This window comes from Choristoneura fumiferana, chromosome 22, assembly GCF_025370935.1.
Source record: "Choristoneura fumiferana chromosome 22, NRCan_CFum_1, whole genome shotgun sequence".
NCBI lineage: Eukaryota > Metazoa > Arthropoda > Insecta > Lepidoptera > Tortricidae > Choristoneura > Choristoneura fumiferana.
This window is the reverse complement of record NC_133493.1, coordinates 1,655,898-1,672,232: the sequence shown is the minus strand read 5'-3', so window position 1 is coordinate 1,672,232 and position 16,335 is coordinate 1,655,898. Positions and strand designations below refer to the sequence as shown.

The 16,335-nt window shown below is 39.7% G+C and overlaps 1 protein-coding gene across 1 annotated transcript in view; it reads left to right on the top strand.

The window, feature by feature from the left end:
- The first annotated feature begins 11,581 nt into the window (after nt 1-11,581).
- The window catches only part of LOC141440167 (fatty acid synthase-like), a 21,524-nt gene continuing 16,770 nt past the window's right edge, over nt 11,582-16,335 (top strand). The window contains exons 1-5 of the mRNA XM_074104630.1: nt 11,582-11,742; nt 12,154-13,151; nt 13,233-13,565; nt 14,497-14,803; nt 15,904-16,097. Of these exons, the coding sequence (XP_073960731.1) occupies nt 11,592-11,742; nt 12,154-13,151; nt 13,233-13,565; nt 14,497-14,803; nt 15,904-16,097 (1,983 nt within the window). The 5' untranslated portion in view covers nt 11,582-11,591. The remainder of the gene's footprint in view (nt 11,743-12,153; nt 13,152-13,232; nt 13,566-14,496; nt 14,804-15,903; nt 16,098-16,335) is intronic.

Genomic DNA, 16,335 nt, shown 5'->3' with positions numbered 1-16,335 from the left:
TCTTTTTCAATTACTGATCAAAGCGAATCCAAACACGACATATGTGCTATTATTTTTTATAGAGTGTACTATTGTGCTGGATATCCTGGCTGCAGCATCAGCTCATCCTATTTCCACCATTGCATTGTTTGTAGAATCAAATACTGATCAAAACGACCCAAACACGATATATCTGCTATAGTTTTATTAAGAGTGAAAGTGAGGGAATTCTCACACACATCGATTCCAAAAACTACGCCGTGGGTTTACTCCTGGACATGACTAAGGCCTATGATCGAGTTTCTCATAAAATTTTATTATCTAAATTGTATGGTATGGGAATCAGAGGGGTAGCACATAAGTGGTTCAAATCATATCTGGAAAATCGAAAACAGTATGTACAGATAGATTACCTTTGTGAGAAATCTGGGGAAATCAGGCCAATCACGTCTCAAATCCGTAGTACCACCTGTTCATTACCACAGGGAAGTGTCTTGTCCTGCATACTGTTTTTGATTTACATCAACGATTTGCCAAAGACATTGGGTACGACGTGTGTTATGTTTGCTGATGACGTCTCACTACTACTCAAATGCACGGATAGCATAGAATGCAACGAACGCCTTAGACAAATATTTAATACCGTAACGAATTGGCTACACGACCATAACTTAAAAATGAACCTTAAAAAGACAAAAGTAATACAATTTAAACCGACACAAAAGAAAAGTTTACATATGTCATTAATAATCAATAATAACACTATCGAAGAAGTAAATGAATTTAAATTGTTAGGTATAAAAATTGACTCAAATATAAACTGGAAATCACATATACAAAATGTTAATTAAATTATCAAGATTTACATATGCACTAAGTGTCCTTAAAGTTAACACAAACATCGAAACAGCTTTAACAGCATACTATGCGTACGCGCACGCCTGGTTGCAATATGGCGTAATACTTTGGGGGGCGAGCACGGATTGCCACCAATTATTCGTTATGCAGAAAAAATGTATTCGCATCCTTACAAACACACATATACCAGACAGCTGTCGTCCACATTTTATTAAATTGAAAAATCCTGACACTACCCTCTATTTATATAATGGAAGCCGGCACTATTTGTTAGAAAACATTCAAACTGTGTTTACAATGCGAAAAGAACTTAGTAATAGAAGAACTTGTAGGCAAAATAAAAATCAACTACTGTTACCAAAAGTCGAACCTTGCAATGTTTAGAAATGGTCCCTATTACCGGTGTATACAGATAGCTAATAAAGTCCGGAAGAAATCAGGTTAGAAAGAAAGGATAAATTATATTTAAAAGCAAACTTAAAAGCCTCCTCATTAAAAAATGTTATTATAAAATTGACGACTTTTTAAACGACCAATTCTGACATAAATATCATGCATTAATGGACATTGTTATATATTCTTCATTGTTATTATTTTCTATTCGATATTGAAACGCTAAAATCTTTATTTATTTAATAATAGTAATTGATAATTGGTAATAGTAGTAAAAATTAACATCTAATATTAACATAAATTGTATTGACATTAAAATTATTGATAAAGACAAATTAATGTGTAATTAATAATTGTAAGTTACTGACATTCTATACCCGAACAGGGTTTCATGTACTGACCATCTGTGTAACGACCATCTTTGTAAATGAACATGAATTTAATGAATAAATGAATATGAATATGAATATGAAGAGTGTACCTACTAGTGTTCTGGATATCTGGCTGCAGCATCAGGCCGAGAATTCCATAATCTTGCATAGCTATATAGCATACATGGGTGTTTTCAAATTTTAGTCCCAAATATGTTTGAAAGTAAAGTAAATATCCATTATGCGTCTAAGATTCCTACCGCAGCGAACAAAAGAGCTGATGATCTTGTAACGGCTGACCCGATTTGATAAATCATGTCTAAGATCCATCACTAGAAAAACCAGCTTTCAAATAAAAAAAACCGCATTCAAATCGGTCCACCCGTTAAGAGCTACGGTGCCACAGACAGACACACAGACACACATAGCGGTCAAACTTATAACACCCCTCTTTTTCGTCGGGGGTTAAAAAAGGCTATGGAAATGTTGCCACAAAACGTATACAGCCAAGTCTAATGGCTGGTATCAAATATTTTGTTGTAACTCCGGATTTTTTTTATAGGGTCTGAAACAGCTTGTGGTGTTTTTCGGTGGAAAAATACACCTGCCACTACTACACTCATACTCAGCCGGCAATTGCCTACTTCCAGGCCACGACAATAATCTACAATTACACTTTACTACCTGGTCTCTACGGTACAACAGCCAACTGATAGTGTCTTTTCTAACCTCGACATTGGCAAAATCATCGATAGTACCGATGGAGCTATATTTTTTGAAAAATTGAACCAAATTTGACATGTTTTTATGAACCAAATTTGACGAAAAAAACCACATTCAAATCGATCCACCCGTTTAAAAGCTACGTTGCCACAGATAGACACACAGACACACAGCGGTCAAACTTATAACACCCCTCTTTTTGCGTCGGGGGTTAAAAAAATGCGATTGCTTAATTTACGCCGCGGTCAAGGAAGATTCATGTATGAGCCGTTACGGAACCTTTTCAAAGGAAAAGTCATTAGCATTACGATTTTTTTAATAAAGCGATGTCACTATGACGTTTACTTTTAAAGGGTTCCATAGTTGCTCATGAATCAAAGTCCTTGAGTGTACTTACTGTTTCAATTAGAAACACTATCAAACATCCAATACGGACTAATGTAAATAACCAAAGAACGCAATTCACATAATAATCAATGATTATGTCATTACAAGAGTGCAAATGCCGTTAATTAGCGGGGAGTTAGGCTCAGCAGGGCTACTACGAAACTCGAAACTCGAAGTTCGTGTCGTGCGGCCCTGTTGACACTTATACTATTTAATACGAGAGCGAGAGGGACGGTACGATATGAACTTCGAGTTTCGAGTTTCGTAGTAGCCCTGCTGTTTCCACTAGAGATCGCACATCTCTTGTTATTGTTAACTATAAATAAATAAATATATAAATAAATATCACGGGGACAATTCACACCAATTGACCTAGTATTAGGGGTATCGTTGGGTAGGTCTTTCAAAATCATTGGATAAAGTGGAAATTTTCATTAATATCGAGCGTTCCACCCCTTTGAAGCTGAACTATTGGTTTGGAAACTTTGGAATATGAAAAAAAAAACACAGTGTACACATAATCTATATCTATAGGTACTAATATTAGAAAGAGTAAAGATTTGGATTTTTGGATGTTTGTTACGAATTAACTCAAGAACTCCCAGATCGATTGTAATAATTCTTTCACTATTAGGATGCAAAATTATTCCAAAGTGCCATAGGCTATATGTGCAAGTATTTTGGATGGCGAACAAATAATTTTTGATTTGCATCCTCTTTGCTGTCGGTGGCTGATTGGCGCAAGTCCTTTGGCGCGCGCCTTCGATCGTAAAAAAGGCGGCAGTCAGCCAGACTTCAAAATAAAAACGCTCGGCGGAGCCTTAAGGCCGCCATTGAGGGAATAATAATAAAAGGCGGTTGTGCTCGGTTTTGTAAAATAAACATTAATTGGTCAATTATGGTCAAAAGCAATTATGGTCATCGTTCATCCACCATTACCTCTCATATTTCGTTTCCTAGAATTTTTTTACCGTACAACGGCAAAAACTACTAGACACTGGCAAAATTGTCCTCGAATGGACAGAGCCATATTTTTTCTAAAGAAACAAGAAAACATTAATTGTGATTATAGACATTGTAAATAGTTTTGTGTGTAAATAGTAACAAACTTTATACGCCTAAAAACTAGCTAGTAAAGTGGCAGTGGGGACTATTGCGGCTTTACGGACTTTAGCGAGCGCCATACATCGAAGTCGGCTTCATTGAGGTATGTTTTTTATGAATTGTTCTCTAAACACAATACAGCACAGAAGAGCAAATAAGCCACGGCCTTGGTAGCAGTCACTATTCGAAGATTAATTAAACATTATATCTATTACAAAAAAATATTAGGGTTCCGTACTAAAACTTCAATAATGTAAGTCAAAGTGTAAGAAAAGTTGCCATGAAACATCATTCATCGCATGCACTGTGGAAACTATTGATGATAGAACAAAAAAATGTTCTACGATATTAAAAAATATATTAAATAGTAGATGAAAACCCGGCTTCGCTCGGGTAAAATGTACTCATAAAAATGTTTTTTTTTTTGCCAGTGTAAAGACTGTCGTACTTATCGAAAAATCTGACGTATATTCCCAGCCTTAATATTATCACAAACGTACTTTCACAGCTAACCTACGTATCGGTTATTTCACTATTTTTTTATTTATAGTAGATATTTCTCCTAAATCTTATTTGCCCAAATAACTATGATGTCTCTGTCTCATAACCAAAGAAATTAGACCTAAAGGGCCCCATATATGGTACGATTCGTCTGTACGATCGATCTGATGAAATCGACGAATCGTACCGTGTGTGGGGCCCTTAAGAGGTCACAATGGAGAACGAAATGCAAACCTGTGACACCTGTGACACGTGATGACGTGACACTAACGTTACTTTGATGTGATGAATTTGATTGATATGTTTACTTCGCAACGCCATTATATACTTAGTAATTTATTCAAGTTTATATTGAAAATACTCGATAATCCGAATTTTCCGCCTACAAGTTGTCGACTCGGATTGACTAATTTTTTACGGTCTTCAATTTGATGTGCATTTCGTTCGAGTCTACCGTACCCCTTGACGAAATTATTAATATAGATAAGATCTACAAAAAACTTCAGAACACCATTTGTCCAACTCTTGTAGTTATGTCACTATAACTACTTCTTTACATTTTAAAAGTTGTCAGAAATGTCGATTAAATTCACTGTTTTTTTTTTTTATTGATAAAAAACAAACAGTCTTATACAGAATTATGAGCGGACTTAAATTAACACAATCTAGACCTATATTTTCCTTAAAGGTTTATGTTAGCAGACAGCTATTACAAAGAAAGAAATGATAATAATAGAAATTTGTTATGTAGTCACTTCCCTGCAAGTGAAACTAGACAGGAAAGAAGAAAACAATTAGTTTGAAATATAAATTAATATTATAACTAGCCTAAAGCCTGGTTACTTGAAAGCCTTCTTCAGCATCTCAAGTGAACAATCAAAAATATCAACGTCCACCAGTTTTTCACTATTATTAAAAATGCCACACGCACGCCTAATAAACATATTTCTAGCATAACATGTCCTACTTCGAGGTATAGAAAAGAGATCTTTTTTACGACACTGGCGCTCTCGCCTGCGGGGAACTGAAATTTATTTTGTGTAATAGTGTCGGGGCGTCGAGTTTTGAATTAATTATTTTTAAAAGAAGAACAGAGTCAGTTGAGTCTCGGCGATCACTGAGCGTCTGTACTCTGAAATGGTTGCAGCTATGTCTGTAACCTGTATACTGTACTCCAGTCCTAAAAGCCAATGACCTCATAAACTTTTTCTGCAGTCTCTCAATCCTACTTATGTGAACATTATAATAAGGTTTCCACACCGAACAAGCAAATTCTAAGTGACTTCGGACAAAGCTATTGTAAAGAATATTGTATGCAATTTTGTAATACTAATATGTAATTTTGTAATGCTTTAAAAATTACAACATAATATGTACTTTAGTTTCCTGTTAACCTTAGCGGCCCCCCGACACCGACGACGCTTTGGAAAAAAAAAATTACTAGGTACTTATACTAAATTAGCTTAAGCTAATTTTGCAGGAAGTCAGCATAGTCCCCGCGGGATAGGGATAAACGAATTGTTCGCAGATAAAGTCGCGGGCAACAGCTAGGTGGTGCATAATTATTTTTTACTTTTTAGTTGTTTCTTTGGCGCCTTTTTTTTTTGGCATTTTTTATATTTGCTGGCGTTTTTATCGGGGGTTCTTTTTATTGCTAATGTCTTGTATAGGTAGGGAACCTTTCACGCGGGAGTGCGACTCGCTTTTGGCCGTTAAAAAATATTTTCCCCGTGCGAATCCGGGGCGGGTCGCTAGTATAATATAAACTATAACGGCTAAGTTTCCTTGACAATAAAATTATGAGTAGTTTAAGAGTAAATAGTAGCTTAAGGTATAAATAATATCCTTGGATGATTCCGTACAAAATACGAAATCCTTAGAAAAATATAACTTGATTTATTCGTATCGGCTACGGAACCCTAGCTCTGGGCCGGTTTTAGATTGTTGGTAGCTCTTATTACCACTTTTATGTTAATTGTGGTCACAAAACTTTACTGACTAGTTTTGATTTTTTCCGGGTGCGCATCCGTCGCTCTTGCCGCATAAAATTCTCGCAGACACTACTCGAGAGTCCAGTCTACTTCCAGTTTTAGCCAAGGACTGACTTCAAGCTGAGACACCAATATCACGTAGCTTTGACTATCAGAGGTGAGTTAAAAATCGATATAGAGTGGTAATGCAATCCCTCTTCCTAGTGGTAATGCAATCCTTCTTTTTAGTGGTAATGCAATCCCTCTTTCTAGTCGTTACACTCTTGACAGAGTGGTCGTGGTCGTCATATCCGGGGTGGTGATACGGCGCACTATCTATCGCCATTCATCTCACTGTTGCCTTGCTAGTGCATTCATGCCAAGTGCTGCCTTTATTTGGTCAGTCCAGCGCATAGGCGATCTGCCTCGTGCTCTTGTGCCCTCAACTTTACCCTGTACCACCAGTCGCTCCACAAATTTATCATCTTGACGCGAGACGTGTCCGAAGAAAGAGAGAATACGGCCCTGTACGATGGAAGAAAGACGTTTCTTGATGTTGAGTTCCTGGATAATGGAGACGTTGGTCCTAAATTCCGTCCATGATGTGTTAAGCATTTTTCTTCAACACCACATTTCCAAGGCGTCTATTTTCTTTTTCTCGCTCTCTCTCAGTGTCCAGTGTAATGCAATAAAGTTCAGTAATAGTAGATTGATAACCAAGGGTGGAAAGTGACCCATTTCAGCCGAGATATTTCTGGCGCTCGAACGAAGTGGGTAATTTCACCCGAGTTAGACATTCATTCGACTGTGAGGAAAGTACAATACTACAAAAAAAGATAATAATAATAAATCGAATTTACTTATATCCAACCTCCAACGGTACCTTTTCGACTGGCAACATGCCACGGCCGACTTTAAAAAAAATCGAGTTGGTCACGACCAAGGAGCTTATATACAAAACTGGAGGTTGAACGCCGAACGAAGAAGTTTGACCTTTATTACTTATTTATATATTCCATCTTAAACTTTCATATTTCACGAATGAATTCCATCACTTTCTTAACTTAACTAAAGAAACTAAAGAACTGAAGAACTGAACTGAAGAAGAAAGAAGGGCTACGGATTAGCCCGAAACATGTCGAGCTAAACTCGATTTAAGACGTGAGTTATCCGGGTCATTATATTTAATATTAACTAAAGAAATAGATGGAATATGTTCGTGACGTAATAAAGATCAAATTTCTTGTTTCAAATGGATGTTCGGCTTCAAACCTCCAGTGTTGTATATAATATAAGCTCCTTGTTCACGACGTGCATCTAGATGGCCATGCCGAAACGTGAAAAAAACTGTCATTGACGTAACTTAATATCTTCGACTCCGTGGCTAATCGAAAAATTAAAAGAAAATTACTTTCCACCCTAGAGATGAAACGCAATTTTCCACCCGGCATCCATGAAAATGAAACTTTCCGAACAGGAGAGATGAAAAAATGTTTTATCATACTAATCCTACTAATACTATAATAAAATTATATTAAGACTGTAATTAAGGTTGCTCTGTTTGTTTGAGTTAAACCTTAGAAGCTACATTCGACCTATTTTCAGTGCATGGTCGGAATTATTTGAAAGTCATAGGTACTTATGTCAATCTGGTGACAATACAATAATCTCGTAGTGATATCTTTAAATTACAATACAAGTACAATCAGCTTAAAAAGCTACAATAAAAAAAACATTTTTGATACAAGTTTTTTTTGCTGACTGTACTTTTTATTGACTGTACTTGCATTGTTACCCAAACTACATTTGCATACAAAATTTCAAGTCGATGCTATTAACTGTTGAAGAGTTCATTCCTGCGGAGACGATCCTGGCTGGACAACCAGGATGTCATTACTAAATTATTGTATTGTCACGTGAGTTCGATTAACATAAGTATTCCAAATTTCAAGTCATTCTGACTACTGAAAGTTGGTCAAATTTAACTTGCAAGATTTGATTACAGACAGATAGACAACGGGACAGGTGAAACTAAATTAAAGCTTGTAAAAAAAAAACTTATTTATCCAGATAGTCCCAAGTATCGGCGTAACATTTCGATATTTCAACCGCTGGGACCGCTTATAGTTATGAGATTTGGCACCGCTGTTTTTAATGCAATTTCAGTGAAAACCACGATATTATTTTTGGGAATTCCCATAAGAATTTAATAAAACCTCGAAGTGACAATTAAATTGCCGGATCTACGTAATAGTTTACGGATACAGCATCCAGTAAAGTCTAGTTGGTATACTCATCATCATCATCAGCCGGAAGACGTCCACTGCTGAACAAAGGCCTCCCTCCCCCTTAGAACGCCACAATGAACGGCAACTCGCCGCTTATCCGGTTTCTCGCAACTCCCACGATGTCGTCAGTCCAACTGATGGGAGGCCTGCCAAAGCTCCGTCTTCCGGTTTGTGGTTGCTACTCGAGAACTTTTCTTCTCCAAATGTTATCTGTTCTTCGGGCGATGTGGCCCACCCATATTGCATATTTTTCCAGCTATGTCAGTGACTTTAGTTCTTCGACGAATTTCCGTGTTTCGGATTCTATCGCGCAAAGAAACATTAACATCCGAAATATACCTAGTCATTTTTTATATCACTGATTGACCATCGTAAAGGTGCCTGGAAGAGATCGCTCTGAAGCGATAAGGCCGCCTATTGCTTACCTAGAAAATCTCTATGTATATACTTGTGTTCTCTGTACTGTTTACTGTATTGGTGTGCAATAAAGAGTTATTGTATTGTATTGTATTGTTATTGACCTATAGATCAAAACTTTAACCCAGTTCCAGTTGACCTAGAAAGTTCAAGTCAGACCTTAGGCTTTAATATATTATCCTAGGAAGATTTTTTTAAGTGGTTATAAAATATTTTATGTTGTTATAAATAATTTTCAGGACTAACCATTGAACTATTGGCACCCTTTTAGATCTCAATTCTTTTGTCGTTGAAGACAACCAAGGCATATAATAATATCATAATATTGAACTTGGCTCTCATTTCACATTTATGTTTTGATGGGATCATATTACAGATTTGTGCTAAGGTGATTAATTGGTATGCCAGTTACTTTTCCGACTAGGCATAACCACTTGAAATATTGTCAATTGCTTTATTAATTGATTATGCCAAGTCTGTTATGACAGAAGCGTTTCGGACAAAAACTTATGCAACTTAGAGAGAACCCCAATAAATTATTCTTATGCTTGTGTTGCGTTTAAATGATATTAATGTTTTTTAATATATAATTTAATAGTGGCATATTTGCTGGTCAATGTTTCACTTAATTAAGTTTTTTTTTATATTGTACCCTATGACGTTTTACTAATAGACGCGTTTTATCGAAACAAAACGCCTTTTGTATTTGACATTATTATTGCCGAGTTAGTATGGTACACCTTACATAGTGAACCAACCTAACGCGGAGTAAAACGGGGAGGTTAGGGTGAAAGAGGGCTATATGGGTACCTAAGGTACTACAAAGTAATGATAACAAACCTTCAGTGAGTTTTTTTTTATTAAACAAGGTCATCATCCAGCCTATATACGTCCACTGCTGGGCACAGGCCTCCTCTCAGAACAAGAGGGCTGGGCCATAGATCCCACGCGGGCCCAGTGCGGATTGCGACTTCACACGCACCATTGAATTGCTTCGCAGGTTGTTTGGCAGGTTTCCTCACGATGTTTTCCTTCACCGCCAAAGCTCGTGGTAAATTTCAAAATGGAATTCCGCACATGAATTTTTAGAAACTCAGAGGTGCGACCGGGGTTTGAACCCACGACCCTCTGTTTGAGAGGCGATAGGTCAAACCACTAGGCCACCACGGCTCCTTACTTATTAAACAAGGTACGAGTTAAAAATGATTTCCCTTCAAAAAGGTATAGTTTATTTCTTGTTTGTCTCTTTGAAATAGAGCTTGTTTTCGGGTTATTTTTATGTACATGGTGTAACCGCACATTAACATATTTTTCAATGACAGCACGAATAAGATGAAGTCTGTGATTGAAAGTAACAGGTTTCTCAATAGAGTGGACGTCTAAAGACTGCATCAGGTCAGGAGAATGTAGAAAATGCTTTAAAATCCTTGTTTTAATAATTTCTACGTCACGAGCGTCTGGTGAAACCACAACTTTCATCTCGTAACAAGGCAATCAATACAAGAAGTCTCACATTTTAGCAGCTTGACCAATTTTCTGGAAACCCACCCCGAAAGTACCTAACATCATCCAGCCTATATACGTCCCACTGCTGGCACAGCCTCCTCTCAGAACAAGAGGGCTTGGGCCATAGTCCCACGCGGGCCCAGTGCGGATTGGGAACTTCACACGCACCATTGAATTGCTTCGCAGGTTTGTGCAGGTTTCCTCACGATGTTTTCCATCACCGCAAAGCTCGTGGTAAATTTCAAATGTAATTCCGCACATGAATTTCGAAAAACGCAGAGGTGCGAGCCGGGGTTTGAACCCACGACCTTCTGCTTGAGAGGCGATAAGTCAAACCCACTAGGCCACCCGCTTCAAGTACCTAACAACTTGATAATAATATAAATAATATAATATAAATTAAGTACGACATGTACTTTGCACCCGATCTCCCCTTTACTTCCTTTCTCGCTCACTATTACAGAAAGGGTCATTAGACGTCTCGCTCACACATTGTTTTCTTGTAATAATCAAATTATCAACAAATTTCGTGAACAAAATCCATTTTTTATGAAATACGCACTGTAAATACGAATGAAACGAGATTTGACGTCGGTCTTTTACGGTTAAGTGTAATTATTGCAGTTTTTCATCACACAAGACGGCAATTTTGATGACTGACAGTCGCTTGACGCATGTGTGACCGCTAGCGGGCTCGGAACGCAACTAAACATGAAGTTTGGCAATTGCCTAACTTTTCACTTGCCATAGTAAAAATAAAAAAAATAAAAATAAAAATCATTTATTGCCACATCATAATTACATACTTAGTTCAGTTATTAATCAATTTCATTACATGATCAAAAAAAATTGGAAATAAACAACCCAGCAGCTACCTACGTTCCGGCAATGGGTACCAATCTCAGCGAATGCTGGACACGTGGCAGCATGCACCCAGCGCTGATTTTCAGACCGGCCCCTTTTATAGTGCGAAAGCTTATGCCATATCTACCTTAGTTTATATATCATAGATTGTACCGTTTTTTGCCCAAATAAACATTTAACATTATTTTCAGTCAAGCACTTTATTTTCTTGCAGATCAGTAGCAGTTACGATGCCGGTAAACTGGGATACGGACGCAGATGACATCGTCATTTCAGGATTGTCAGGCCGGCTGCCCGAGTCTGACAGCATCGAAGAGTTCGCGAAGAACCTGTTTGATGGAGTAGACCTTGTTACCGCTGACGACCGTCGTTGGCCGCCTGGTAAGTCACCCCTACCTGATACACATCACATCTGGCATCTGACTTCTCTCTCTTCACACATATCAGATACACAAAAAACTCACTTTTTCAACCACCAGGGTCAGGGTCCAGTGCGGACTGGGAATGGGACTGAATTGCTTCTCAGGTTTGTGAGGAAACCTCTCACGGTATTTTTTTAACCTTACAAATGTAATTTCGGACATGTATTCCAAAAAAAATCAGAGATGCTAGCCTATCCCGGACCCAGGATCCAGGATAAAAGTATTCCGTTATACGTATCCTCTTTTAATCGATAATAATGGGCCAGTGCCCTTCTGGTAATATTCCGTGATTCGCCACTTTCGTCCATGCCATCAAAATGTTTGATCCGACAATTTCCCTAATTAATGACGTGTATGTACATCATTACAGGATTGCACGGGCTGCCAGAGCGCAACGGCAAGCTGAAGAACCTCACGCATTTCGACGCCGCATTTTTCGGTGTACACTTCAAGGAGGCAAATTTCATGGACCCACAACTACGTCTGCTGTTAGAGCTAACACACGAGACCATAGTGGATGCCGGTTTCAATCCTGAAGAACTGCGCGGCTCGCGGACCGGTGTCTATGTGGGTGCAGCCAATTCAGAAACTGCCGAGATATGGGACTCCAACGTAGACTCGATTCACGGCTATGGACTTACTGGTTGCCATCGTGCCATGTTCTCGAACCGTGTGTCTTATACCTTCGACTTTAAAGGGCCGTCTTACGTCATCGACACCGCTTGTTCTAGTTCCATGTACGCGTTAGCACAAGCTACTGCTGCTATTCGTGCTGGACATTGCAACGCTGCTATCGTCGCAGGCACAAACATCTGTCTAATGCCAAACACTTCACTTAACCCGCACCGGTTAAACATGCTTTCGCCGGAGGGTCGTTGCGCTGCGTTCGATGCGGATGGACGCGGCTACGTGCGATCTGAAGCCGCCGTGGTTGTATTATTGCAGCGACGTCGCGACTGCCGTCGTATGTACTGCACGGTGCGCGGTGCTCGTATGAATACAGATGGCAACAAGGTCCAAGGTGTCACTTATCCCTCAGGAGCTATGCAGCGCCAGCTCGCGCAGGAGACGTTTGACGAAGCACACTTATGGCCACAGGATGTTGCATACGTGGAGGCACACGGTACTGGCACTAAAGCCGGTGATCCAGAAGAAGTCAACGCAATTGCAGAACTATTCTGTGAGGGTCGCACCACGCCGCTCTTGATAGGGTCTGTAAAGTCCAACATGGGTCACTCAGAACCCGCGTCGGGGCTTTGCTCAATTGCCAAGATGGTGGTGTCAATGGAGCGCGGAATTATACCAGCAAATCTTCACTACCGAACCCCTAATCCTGACATCCCCTCGCTCAGCAATGGCCGCATTAAGGTACATTGGCAAAATTTGACACAGCGTACTAATCCCGCCCTTCACCCTATGTTCTGACGCTAACACGTCCATTATTTTTAGGTGGTGGACCGCAATACGCCATGGCAGGGAGGGCTGGTTGCCATAAATTCCTTAGGCTTCGGCGGCGCCAATGCCCACGTCATCTTAGAGTCGCAGGGCGGTGAGCGGCCGCCACCAGCGTCCTACCCCGCGCCACGACTAGTGCTGGCTTCGGGAAGAACCGAAGCTGCAGTCATGCGGCTTCTTAAGCTAGCAGCGGATCATCCACGGGACGCTGAGCTCCATGCTTTGTTGGACGCTGTGCATGCGCGAGCTATTCCTAGACATTCACACCGTGGCTTTACGGTGTTAACTAAAGAGCGCATTGCTTCACCTGTAACGGAAACGATAAAGGTACCTAGTAATATTTTCATTGTTAGGCATCCTAATAAGCTTTCCTGTTAGTTTGGTAGGTTGTTTGGAAGAAAACGCTCTGAAGCGATAAGACTTGCTTACCTAGGAAAATCTCTATGCATCTTTAATTTCTGCACTGCTTACTCTATGTTGGTGTTTAATAAAGAGTTATGGTATTGTACTGTTTGTACGAGTATGTAAATGTAATAAGCTCAATAAATCCTGTAAGGGTCAATTTTTACCTATTTTTTTCCTAACTTTGGTAATTCTAAAGTTTTTTTTTGTTTTCAACATGAAACTACCGTACTCACTCATATTAAATATATTGACCCGAATAACTCACGTCTTAAATCGAGTTTAGCTCAACATGTTTCAGGCTAATCCGTAGCCTTTCCTTCTAGGAGCAACGCGACTCGGCCACGTGAGTTATCCGGGTCAATATTTTTTTTTTACTTTTGTTATTTCTAAGTGTAAGACATTTCTAACGGTGGAGTGAATATTATGGTGCTAATTTGCTCATTATCAGATTACGCGATAAATATGTATATCTTCTCCATACACGCTATTCTAGCCAGAGGATCGTTAGGTTTTACTAATGTTAGGACTTATGAAGATTATAAGGATTGTAAGTAGGTATTACAGGGATGATAAGAATTAGTATGGATAATTAAAATTAGTTAGGACACTGAGAATTAGTAAGGGATATTGAGGATTATACGGATTAGTCAGGCCAGTAGGGATTAGCAAAACCAGTGGGGATGTGCAAAGATAATGAGGATTAGTAAGGGCAGTGATGATTAGTTAGGATAGTGAGTATTAGATGAGATTCATTTTAAAACCAGTAGTAACTTATTCTATTTAAAAAAAAAACTAGCATTTTGTATTTGTCCTTCGATTTTCTATATAATTGAAATAGATGAACTCCCATCAGGTAAAGACGACGGAGAAGCGTCCAGTATGGTTTATTTTTGCTGGCATGGGATCACAATGGCCTAGAATGGCACGGGCGTTGATGCGGCTGCCGAGCTTTGCAGCCAGCATAGCGCGGTTGGCAGCAGCACTACGCCCACTAAACTTTGACTTAACATACATGCTGACGGAAGCTCCTGACACCGCTTTAGATAACGTCATGAACTCGGCGGTGTCAATCACAGCCGTTCAAATTGCACTGGTTGACATGCTGAAAGAAGTAGGCGTGTGCCCTGATGGAATCGTGGGCCATTCTGCTGGTGAAATTGGTGGGTAACTAATTATTAAGTTAAAGTAAAGCACAGACTTCGAGATATTAAGAAACTCTTAGTTTTAAATTCATAACTATAATTTTTTCTTTTAAGTACCTACTCGTACTTTCTTGCCAGTCGTCGTTTTTATTTTAATTTTTCATGTCGTAGTCGTCGCTTTAACGATCAGTAGAGAATCTTCATGACAACTATTAAGGAAAAGCGGTATGGTGGTTTCCCCTAGCCTGACACCGCAGTGCTTGGGGTCCGGAATTCGTAGTTGGCAATTAGAGAGTGCTGATGCCACTCTCACATCTGCTTAAGTCGCCTTTTACTACACTCACGGGAAGAGACAGGCTCAGTTTTCACTAATTTGTAAAAAATCAATTGTAGCTACTACTGAGTTTGCCAGGGACTTCCCTTTCGCTACCATCATTATCATCATCATTAACCAGAAGACATCCACTAATGAATAAAGATCTCCCCCTTAGAACGCCATTATGAACGACAACTCGCCACTTGCATCCACCGGTTGCCCGCAATTCTCACGTTGTCAGTCCACCTAGTAGGATGCCTGCCAACGCTTCGTTTTCCGGTTTACGGTCGCCACTCGCGAAGTTTTCTCCCCCAACGGTTATCTTTTCTTCAAGTGATGTGGCCCGCCCATTGCCACTTCAACTTGCATATTTTTACAGCTATGTCGATGACTTTAGTTCTTTGACGAATTTCCGTATTCCGGATTATATCGCGCAAAATAACTCCAAGCATAGCCATCTCCATAGCTCATTGCGTGACTCTTGGAGAGCCAAGAAGCCAACTATCAAGGACCACGTCTCAGAGCCATAAGTCATCACCGGCAACACACACTGGTCGAAGACTTTCGTTACCATGTGTTGGTAATTATGTATGAAGAACGAGAAACACGAGTCCAATTTGAAGGTAAAGTAAGGTACAATGATTAAGACAGAATTTATTAATAAAATAATAAACTATGTGAACAAAAAAACATTCGTGTCAGCCCATTCTTTAGATTTGATATCTTCGGCAGTAGCCCATATAGACCGCCATATGAAAGTATAAATTCGCCTAAGCACCTGTTTTATCCGTTTTCCTTCCAGGATGTGCATACGCAGATGGCACCTTAACAGCGGAACAAACTGTAATATGCATGTACTGGCGCGCGCGCTGTATAATGGACGCGGCGCTGCTGCCGGGCGCGATGGCCGCCGTGGGGCTGACGTGGGAGGAGACCGCACGCCGCTGCCCCTCCGACGTGTTCCCTGCCTGCCACAACTCCGCAGACAATGTCACGGTGAGATGCCAGTAAATAACTCCAAAGCGAGTACCCGCCACTAAGTTATATGCAGATTCTAACTGGTTTATACCTACGCAATTGGATAACATGACTAACTGCTGGCCACACACGCTAGGTCAGACGTTTTCAATAGGTGTGTCGCGACACACCAGACCACCAGCGTGCAGCGTGCCGCGTATACTTTAGGTGTACCGCAATTGCCGCGATTTTAATGAGAAAATAATACGGAAAAGCT